The sequence below is a fragment of the Podarcis vaucheri genome, assembly GCF_965113315.1.
Source record: "Podarcis vaucheri genome assembly, chromosome: 6".
NCBI lineage: Eukaryota > Metazoa > Chordata > Lepidosauria > Squamata > Lacertidae > Podarcis > Podarcis vaucheri.
Genome location: NC_138764.1, coordinates 57,814,959 through 57,825,329, shown reverse-complemented (window position 1 = coordinate 57,825,329; position 10,371 = coordinate 57,814,959). Strand labels below are relative to the sequence as shown.

The 10,371-nt window shown below is 41.8% G+C and overlaps 1 protein-coding gene across 2 annotated transcripts in view; it reads right to left on the bottom strand.

The window, feature by feature from the left end:
- Positions 1 to 620: 620 nt before the first annotated feature.
- The window catches only part of LOC309535390 (adhesion G protein-coupled receptor E3-like), a 31,653-nt gene continuing 21,902 nt past the window's right edge, over positions 621 to 10,371 (bottom strand). For both annotated transcript variants that reach the window (XM_082228428.1, XM_082228427.1), the window contains exons 11-20: positions 8,093 to 8,212; positions 7,329 to 7,528; positions 6,625 to 6,795; positions 5,907 to 6,101; positions 5,530 to 5,765; positions 4,857 to 4,923; positions 4,007 to 4,098; positions 3,523 to 3,691; positions 2,704 to 2,802; positions 621 to 1,282 (exon numbers count right to left, since the gene is read on the bottom strand). In XM_082228428.1, coding sequence (XP_082084554.1) covers positions 1,220 to 1,282; positions 2,704 to 2,802; positions 3,523 to 3,691; positions 4,007 to 4,098; positions 4,857 to 4,923; positions 5,530 to 5,765; positions 5,907 to 6,101; positions 6,625 to 6,795; positions 7,329 to 7,528; positions 8,093 to 8,212 — 1,412 coding nt within the window. In that variant the 3' untranslated portion in view covers positions 621 to 1,219. The remainder of the gene's footprint in view (positions 1,283 to 2,703; positions 2,803 to 3,522; positions 3,692 to 4,006; positions 4,099 to 4,856; positions 4,924 to 5,529; positions 5,766 to 5,906; positions 6,102 to 6,624; positions 6,796 to 7,328; positions 7,529 to 8,092; positions 8,213 to 10,371) is intronic.

The following is a 10,371-nucleotide window of genomic DNA, read 5'->3' as shown; positions in this document are numbered from 1 at the left end:
TGGATGGTGTCTTTTAAGAACCTGCAGGTGTGAGTGCTAATATTAGAATCATAGAATCATAGAATCATAGAGTTGGAAGAGACCACAAGGGCCATCGAGTCCAACCCCCTGCCAAGCAGGAAACACCATCAGAGCACTCCTGACATATGGTTGTCAAGCCTCTGCTTAAAGACCTCCAAAGTAGGAGACTCCACCACACTCCTTGGCAGCAAATTCCACTGTCGAACAGCTCTTACTGTCAGGAAGTTCTTCCTAATGTTTAGGTGGAATCTTCTTTCTTGTAGTTTGGATCCATTGCTCCGTGTCCGCTTCTCCGGAGCAGCAGAAAACAACCTTTCTCCCTCCTCTATGTGACATCCTTTTATATATTTGAACATGGCTATCATATCATATCAGATATCAGATCATATCAGATATCAGATCATATCATATCATATCAGATTGTGAGTATACAATCTGAAAATTATGAATCTCAAATTAATAAACTATCCTAAAGCTAAGGTTTTGCTTTTTGCGATTCATGTGTGAAATCCTAAAGTTAATCTGAGTTAAGATAGGGCGCCATTTCCGATGTCAACAAGGGGGGCAGGAAAGGGAAAGAAAATAAATAACAACAAACATTTTCAGTGTTTCCTGGTGTTTTTCTCTCTCTCCACAAAGAATCATCGTATTTGTGTATGTATGCATATATGTATACATAGTTCATCTCAAGTGACAGCACGTGAAATTATTAGCGGAGCTTTTCTTCTGTTCCCAAATATTTGTGAGAACGTAGGTTTCAAAGGAAAATTTGCCTCAAAGGCCTCAGCCAGAATATGAATATGAATATATAGGTACAGACTTGATCAGTGCTACCTAAAGTAAGTAGTTATTGCCATTAGGGTACTGTTGCCAAGGCACTATGAAGCAGTCCCAGTGACAGCCATGAGTCTTCTCCTCTGTTCAATGTCCATTGCTTTGTTAAGCTCATCATCTTCTATTACCTAAAACTTCAACGGGCAACAGGAGTGTTTGAGATCTACAGTGTATTGTAATAGCAATAGGAAATGTCTTGAATATGAGGATTTCCATGGTGTTTTTTTAATCCTGGTACCTTAAAAAGCTGGAAGGCAGCCAAACAAGGAATAATTGCTTGGATATGAAAAATTCCTGTAGTTCGTCCAGTTTCATTCAGTTGTATTTTGGATGCAGAAGGAAGAGACCAAAACATGGTATTTGATTATGGCTCTGTCCCCCATCCCACCAGCTTTTGATTCCCTGAAGCAGTGCTTTCCTCTTTCCTCTGGAAAAGATAAGGAAAGAAGTTCCTTAGGTCACAGGCTATGATACATAAGCAAAAGAGTGCGAAATTCAGAATATGTGAGTCTGTCTACCTTTAACACAGAAACCTATCGGCCACTTCAGCCTTTAAGAAACCAGCATTTAACAGCAGGGAGAATTTTCTACAACACTCAACCTGCAACTCTAATAGTAAAAAGCAGTCCTTTTAAAAACTGTAATCCATAATATCTGAACACATTTCCTATGAAACATTCCATGAAATACTGGATCTATAAAATCTGTTGCATCCCAAGTTGGCTGCACTGCAATCACACGATGGTATTGGGACCAATTAGGGCGCAATTGCTGTGCGAGCTCCAGGCTGGTGCAATGAACAACATGTTCCTCCCACCATGTTCCTCTCTGTTAAACCCTGCAAGGCAGTGATCAGTACCAGGGTTATAAACCAAATAGTTTATTAAAATATGAGCCTGAAATTAAGGCTGGGCTGAGATTCCCTTCCAGTGGGTGTGGCCAGTGGGAAGCTGCAGTAAGAGCATTGCACCATTTCAGCAGAATGGTATTTTAAAAAAAAGCTTGTAAAAAAGCAAACCTTTGGCCACCTGATGAAGTTAAAGAAAGGAAACCCCTCTCAAAACTTCCAAGAAATTTCCTTTCCCCACCCCCATGATATTTTGGGAGTCTTTCATTCTCATGCAATGAATGGTTGAAAAAGAAAGTTTCAAAATGTCCAGCACAGCACAGGTCAAAGTGATGTTTTTTATTACAGGCAGAGCTCTGATTGCTCTCTAGAGTTCATCGAGGTTGCACTGAGGTTTCACCTGACTCAGCAATTTACTGCTGAACCAGAAAGGTGGGGGAAAAAACTCCCAGAAATGAAGGTACAACATCATGCAGAGCCTATACCAGCATTGCTCTTTCTGGCCAGGTATATAATAATCCCACAACAGCTCAGCTATCTGTGAATAGATGGTATTTCATAGTAGGAGGAACAAATGTATTGGAGAAGCAAATCCGTCACCTATAAAGGGCAGATGTCCTAAGAATGTGAAATTCTGTGAATATTAGGCGCTGAGAGATGTAAGGTTAACCATATCACTGCTGGTTAGAGAAAATGTCTGGATCATGCATCTGTCTTACCAGGGGGACACTGACAGGTACAGAAATCATAGACATCTCAGAACCTGCACCAGCATTACTCTTTCTAGCCAGGCATATGATACCCAGATGATGGCCCAGGTAACTTCTCCCAGCTACAATCTGTGAAGAGGTTATGTTTCTACTAGGAGGATGGCATGTGCTGGAGAAGCATATCTGCCCCCTAAATGTGGAGATATCCTATGGAATGCCATGAATACATGGCGGAAGCAAGGGTAACCATATTATAATTGCTAAAATATCTGGATTAGGCACCTTTCTTACCATGGGATTGGTGATGGGGAGAGAAGTCATCGTCATGTCAGAATCAGGAGGCTTGATATCTTTCTTGCAAGAAATCAAACGCCCGTATGTTTCTCTTACCTGAGGATTCAAAATACAAGGCTACTAGGAAGAGATTTCTAGTCTCCCCATAAAAACACTAAATCTAATTCTGTTTCTTTGGAGTGAGTATTGCAGGGAGCAAGGAACAAAATTATCCCTTGTTCAACGGTCCACAAACCAGGAGTCAGCCTTGAAAATTTGCACTAAGTTATATCTTGTTGTCAATTTACATTTCTTAGTACAGAAACTATTCTACTTAGCTCAAGAGGATTCTGGAAGCTTCTCTGTGTGAAAGAAACTTCATGATGTTTGAGAAGTTGAGTACAGCTGGTTTAAACTGGTTCTGTTATCTCTTTCTGTCAAGATCAGGCTGACTATAATAGTAGGGCCACTTACTTTCTCTTTCTATCTCTTTTCCATCTGGTGTGGTGTTCTGTGGGTTAGTGTTAAGTTTAAGACTTATTATAAGTACTGTAAATTTAAGTTAAGTCTGCTGCAACTGGATTTCTTATGGACAGTGCCAATCCTGGATGTATTGGATTTGAGACCATTATGCTCATTTGCCTTCAATAGCAGTAAAGCTCTGCTGGATGAAATATTCATTGCCTCTGGTCTAAGTTTTTACTCCGCTAACTATATGTTGGAATCTGCTCTGGATCAATATTGAGTAGAATTTAAATGACCCTTGTATCCTATTGCCCCACATTTTATTTGATATTGCTTCCTCTAAGTGCTACCCTCTCTTGTTCCATACATTACCTTCTTGTTCAGCAAGCAATGCACCAGGAAGATGAAGAATCCTTGCACACTGTTGGTGATTGTGAACAGGTATGCCATTACCTCAGCCAGAGGGCCAAACTGAAAGAGGCCTAGACACCAAGTCACACCAAGGATGAAAACATGGGCCATTGCCTTAAATGTCAGTGACCTACAAAAGAGGAAGGCAACAGCGTGGAGTACTGAGAAGTTGTATTATCTGAACGAATCCCAGACAACCCTCTCTTTCTCAGTGGCTGTCCTTGAAAGTACATGTTCTTCACTCATGTTTAATAGAAGGAAACCAAAGCTTCATAAGACAGGAGAGGACTTGGAAAAGTTGTGGGTAGCGATGAAAAGCAGTTAAGATTTGCTATAATGTCTGAAGTGTTCCAGTAACTCAGGTGCCAATCACCAAGTCCAGTTTTTAAAATCACCACTTAAAACTGGGGAGCTGGATTTTGCACTACTATGTGGTTTATCTTACCTGGTATTTCTGAGGGTAGTGATCTCAGAATTGAGAGATGCAAGTTTCTTATGCAAGATCATCAGAATAAGGCAGAAAAAAATTATGTTGATCTGCGAAAAAGAAAAATAATTTGAGAAAGGATAAAAAGTGCTCCACTGGAAAATGTGAAGCATAATTCTTAGGACTGTTGCATTTTGTGAGTGGGATTCAGTTGCAAAGCAGTAAATTTATGTTGGGCAATGAAAACAAATTTGGTGCTTATGTGCAATAAACACACTTGTAAAACACACACACACACACATTCACACACACACCAGACCTTTTGCAGGAAAGAAAATTATGGGGCAATATACTGGTAACTCATGTAACTGCACCATGAACTAAGCAGAAATAATAAACTGGGTCATTGTATAACCTGCCCGCAAATATTGTGAAAACCAATCAGGATGACATTTCAATGAACAAACTCTCTGGAAGTCACTTTATTCATATCCAGTTTCTAGATGAGTGATGCAGATTCACTATCAGTTTGAAAATGTTTCTAGTGACATTGCAAAATTATTTCTAGCCCATATCAGTGTAGTAAAACCGAGCTATTGCACATTATTGATAACTAATTAAACTGAAGACATGAGGGCAAATATAGAAGTAACTCTCAGGACTCCTTTCAAGTATTAGATGAAGCCAAAGACCTGGCCTAGATCTGGCTGACAACAAGAATTATGAATTCTGCCCCTCAGCCCATAAAAGATTTCCTTTCCTTTAGCAGTTATAAAGCAGGGAGATGTTCAACAAGCAGTCTGTGTTTTCTTGTGTTTTTGCCCCATTTTCCTGTTATTTTTAGAGAATGAGAGCTATTTTTACTGACCACGATTATGGCACAGACGGGTCCCAGGAAGCTCCAGATAAAACCTTTCTCATGGTTAAGCCAGCAGCTAAGGAAAAAGAAATACCATCAACATAACTTTTGGAAAACCCACAAGCACCAAAACTGCAGTTACACCTGAAAACACGGCTACATGTACACAACATTATATAGTCTACATTCAGTGTTCACTCAGCTTGTTTGTTTGTTTTTCCCTACCTAGTCCACACAGTCTGGAACTATTCCTCACTACATACCCCTCAAAAACACTTTTTCATAAATGTAGTTTCATTCTGAAAATAGAAACTCAATGCAGATTGATTCTGTTTTATGTCTAATGCCCAGTATGTCCATTTGAATATAGATGGAAGAGGATCCAGCGATTGCAGGGGAGGTGGGATCCACATCTGCCCAGTGTCGTTCTAACTAAGATCACAGTTACCACTTCCTTATTGTGTTGGGGTGTGTGGAAAGGGCTTGGAAAACCTTAGCTGGTCTTTGTGTCTGTTAGCCCACAAACCTGGGTCTGTAGAGTGATAATAAAATCCATCAGTAAATACATTCAAGATTGAGGTGCACTAGTTACATGGGCAATCCAATTATTTTAAACAGAGGACTTCAAAGGATGACCTTTGCAGATCTCCCTGCCTCCCTATATTCTAAAACAGACACTTACTGATAATGGGTCCCATAGGACCCGGGTGAAATTGCTGCAGAAATGCCAACTATCATGACAGGGAGCCCATAGCCACAGAGGTACATGGATATCTTCATGCACTTGCTGGTACCGCCGTAATTTGCCACTTTCAGGTTCTTGACGATGATGAAGAGGTTCACACCTTCCAAGAACATCCACACAAAACAGGCCAGGAAGAGGTACTGCAGTGCCCCAGCTATGACCGAGCACAGGATCTGGAATGGAAATCAAAGGCGCCCTTTTGTCAGTACTCAGTACTAGATTCCTGTACTGCTTTGGATCAGAGTGCATGACTGGATGGGGTAGTGAGCAGTTATCAAGTCTCTGCCATATCCTCCAAGGATGTGCCAAAATACCTTGTTGTATGTTTTGTCAATTCCGATTAAGAAGATGAGGTCCGCAAAGAAGAGGCACAAACTCAGCTGCAGGTGGATGAAAGTGCTGCTGTTTTGGACGGAGCGGCAAAAGAGAAAGGTAACAATGGACAGGAAGAGGCAGATGAGCGAGATGATGAGTCCAATGTAGCTGATAATGGAGAGGATCAGAGCTCCCTGTAACACAGGACAGTGGCTCTCAGAACCAAAAACTGACTTTTGATAAACATGTGGTTTTTTTACACTGCATCTAACAGATTTTGATTCCACAAAATCCTCAGCTTCCACAAGCTCCAGTGATTCCATAAGGAAAATTAAAGTGATGCTGAGCATCTTGCTGAAATGTAATATGTGTATATGTGTGTATATATATAATAAACCTAATAGTTATGCCTTAAATACAATAAAAAGTTGGTGTGCAGCACCTCAGCCTGATTCCACCCCCTCACCAGTTTGGACATCAGGTGTCCGAATTGCCCTTTTAACCATTAATGATGACAAAGAAACCTGCAGCAGTTTTAAGAAGTATTCTATGAACGTGTTTCTCCACCACTAACTCTGGAGTAGCCTCACACTATCTAATCCATGAAATACTATAACAAGACCCAAAATTAATGGATTGGTGGTAACTTAGGGTCTGGTGTTTCACTCTTTCCTCCAACAGGGAACTCAGACATTGCTGGACCTAAGGCTGACTTACCTGCTTGGGAGTGGGGGCCATCAGCACAGCAAAGTTAGACAGGTACTGACAGCTGCATTCTGAATGAGTGCTGTTAGACTGGAGGAGCTGGCAGCCCTCAGGGGACCAGGCACCACTTCTGCTTGCAGAGTCCCAGTGGACACAAACCGCTTTTTCCTGGGGAACTTTATTCTGTAAGAAAGGGGAAGGGTTGGAGGAAGATCTGGAGAAAGTCCACTGAAAGTTATGCGTCTTTCTGATGCAAAGAATAGGAGCCGCAAAGTAAGATTAACAGGTAAAGAATACATGACAAGCAGAAGGAACTATGTCTATGACAACATTTCTGATAAACTAGGATACCTGCGTGTGAATCTGAGTGTCAGGGAACAAAGCTTGGATGAATACAGGGAGTTCAGCTGAGGGTCTTGGCCCAGCTCTACATTTTCCTTGACATAGGGGGAGGGGTCTCTCTCACATCTTAATAGATATTCACAATATGAACAGAAAAAACACTTCCCTGATCTCCTCTGCAGAATTCATTTACAGTGGCGTAGCGTGGGTTGTCAGCACCCGGGGCAAGGCAAGTAATTTGCGCCCCCCAAGCCATGGATTTGCGCCCCCTAACTCGTGGATTTGCGCCCCCTAACCCTAACCCCCAGGTGTTGCGCCCGGTGCGGCTGGCCCCCCCTGCACCCCCCACGCTACGCCACTGTTCATTTACACACCTCAAGGTGACGAAAGGTGAGGTTGACAGGGCTGGAAATATTCCTCATCCAGAGGCTGGTGGAAACGCTTAGCATCCTGGAGTTCATGCGGAAGATTTCTCCCAGAATTCCCCTGCTCTGCTGAGTCTCATCCTGCAGAAGAATCCCACTCAGGGGTGATCCCAGTCCACTGTATGACATAAAGGCCACAGCAACAGGACCTGCAAGAGACAGAAGGAATGTTGGAGGCAGAATAGTGAAAATACATGTCACATACCAAAGATTGCCTCGGTATACACACATGTACTTTTCTTTGGTAGAATAGTGTGTTGCAGAAGTAAGAATCTGACTGTCCCTTAGGCAATTCCACACATATAAATTTCTCATGCTGCTGTCTTCACAATGCACTGTTTGTCCCTGCACAGGGACACCACATCCTGATGCCAGCCACAAGGGATAGGGAGTCATTTTTTCTAGTTGTCCTGCCACAAGTCCCAGATTCTCATTTCCCAGCCAGGGCCAGTGGTTTGTACCTGAAGACTGGACCTCCTTCTCAAATATGTACAATTAGGTTGCACTTTTTTACTGCTGAGAAATACAGGTCAAATTGATGCTGACAGTCAATGAAACTAGTTAAAAGCACATGGTAAAGATAGTAAAAAGTTTGGTGTGCCTGAAGAAAGAGAATATTCAAGGTACTTTTCTAAGGGATTTAGAAGCACTGTGATAAGTGGTTATTTTTTATCTTGAACAAGTGTTATCTGAGGAATGAGCAGAAAGCATACCTTGGGTGATCCTGTCAATCACTGCTCTGGGATCAATGGTCATTTGGTCTTCCTGAGCCTCTAAATGCAGAGCTTCATTTTTTGAAATAACCTCTTCACTGATTATGTGGGTTTGGATCACTACAACAAGCAAAGAAGGGACATGGGTTCTTAGATACACATCATGATGACTAACTATGTGTTTGTGGGACAATGAAAAAGCAAATCCCAGAAGGGACCGCAACAACATACATGAAGGCAGGAGCACACATGTCATGAAACACAAACCATGAAATACTGACTTTTCCAAACACTAACCATGAAAGTTCACAAAAAGCCTAGCTCATTCCTGATCTAGCCATTGAGAGCTCACCCATCACTATGAATGACTAGGGGTGTATGGATCAGCTTATTTCCATTAAAGTCGGTTTCACATGCATTCAATAATAAGTCTGTTCCATCCCATTTACTGCACTTTTTTTAAGAAGAAGAAAAATGTTTGTGTAGTTTCATCCATTTTCTCCTAATATACACATTTTGTACTCATCCCCCAACCCCCTTTGTATGCAGGGGAGTTTTTACCTGTGTTCCACTCAATGTATACGTCTGTTAATTGCAAATCATGTATGTTCTGTTTAAAGTGCAGACCAAACAGAATTCTCTTCCATCCCTATGTGTGACAAATCTCTCAAAATCTCCAAGCCTTCCTTCTCAACCTTCCAATATAGTTGGTAAAAAATCCCCAATCATGGCTTTCTGTTAGCATCACAACAGAAATACAAGGAAACAGAAGGAAGGAAGGAAAGGAGAAGCAGAATTTTATCCACTGGGTTTCAGCAATATAAAATGAAGACAAACAAAACATTTCTCCTGCTGCTGCTGCTGCTGCTTTGAAAGCCCTCTTAAATCTCTGTTGTTGTTTAGTCTTTTAGTCATGTCCGACTCTTCGTGACTCCATGGACCAGAGCACGCCAGGCACTCCTGTCTTCCACTGCCTCCCGCAGCTTGATCAAACTCATGTTGGTAGCTTCCAGAACACTGTCCAACCATCTCATCCTCTGTCGTCCCCTTCTCCTTGTGCCCTCCAACTTTCCCAGCATCAGGGTCTTTTCAGGGAGTCTTCTCTTCTCATGAGGTGGCCAAAGTATTGGAGCCTCAGCTTTAGGATCTGTCCTTCCAGTGAGCACTCAGGGCTGATTGCCTTCAGAATGGATAGGCTTGATCTTCTTGCAGTCCGTGGGACTCTCAAGAGTCTCCTCCAGCACCATAATTCAAAAGCATCAATTCTTCGGCGATCAGCCTTCCTTATGGTCCAGCTTTCACTTCCATACATCACTACTGGGGAAACCATAGCTTTAACAATACAGACCTTTGTCGGCAAGGTGATGTCTCTGCTTTTTTAAGATGCTGTCTAGGTTTGTCATTGCTTTTCTCCCAAGAAGCAGGCATCTTTTAATTTCATGACAGCTGTCACCATATGCAGTGATCATGGAACCCAATAAAGTAAAATCTCTCATTGCCTCCATTTCCTCCCCTTCTTTTTGCCAGGAGGTGATGGGATCAGTGGCCATGAGGCCATGAGCTTAGTTTTTTTGATGTTGAGCTTCAGACCATATTTTGCGCTCTCATCTTTCACCTTCATTAAAAGGTTCTTTCATTCCTCCTCACTTTCTGCCATCAAGGGAAGTTTTTAATGTATGATATTTTAGTGTTTTTTGGTTTCTATGGAAGCCACCCAGAGTGGCTGGGGAAACCCAGCCAGATGGGCGGGGTACAAATAAATTATTATTATTATTATTATTATTATTATTATTATTATTATTAGGCTATGTCATCTGCATATCTGAGGTTGTTGATATTTCTTCTGGCAATCTTAATTCTGGTTTGGGATTCATCCAGTCCAGCCTTAAATAAGCAGGGAGACAATATACAGCCTTGTCGTACTCCTTTCCCAATTTTGAACCAATCAATTGTTCCATTTCCAGTTCTAACTGTAGCTTCTTGTCCCACATAGAGATTTCTCAGTGGACAGATGAGGTGATCAGGCACTCCCATTTCTTTAAGAACTTGCCATAGTTTGCTGTGGTCAACACAGTCAAATGCTTTTGCATAGTCAATGAAACAGAAGTAGATGTCTTTCTGGAACTCTCTAGCTTCCTCCATAATCCAACGCATGTTTGCAATTTGGTTATCTCTGGTTCCTCTGCCCCTTCAAAATCCAGCTTGCAATTCTGGGAGTTCTCGGTCCACATACTGCTTAAGCCTACCTTGTAGAATTTTAAGCATAACCTTGCTAGCAT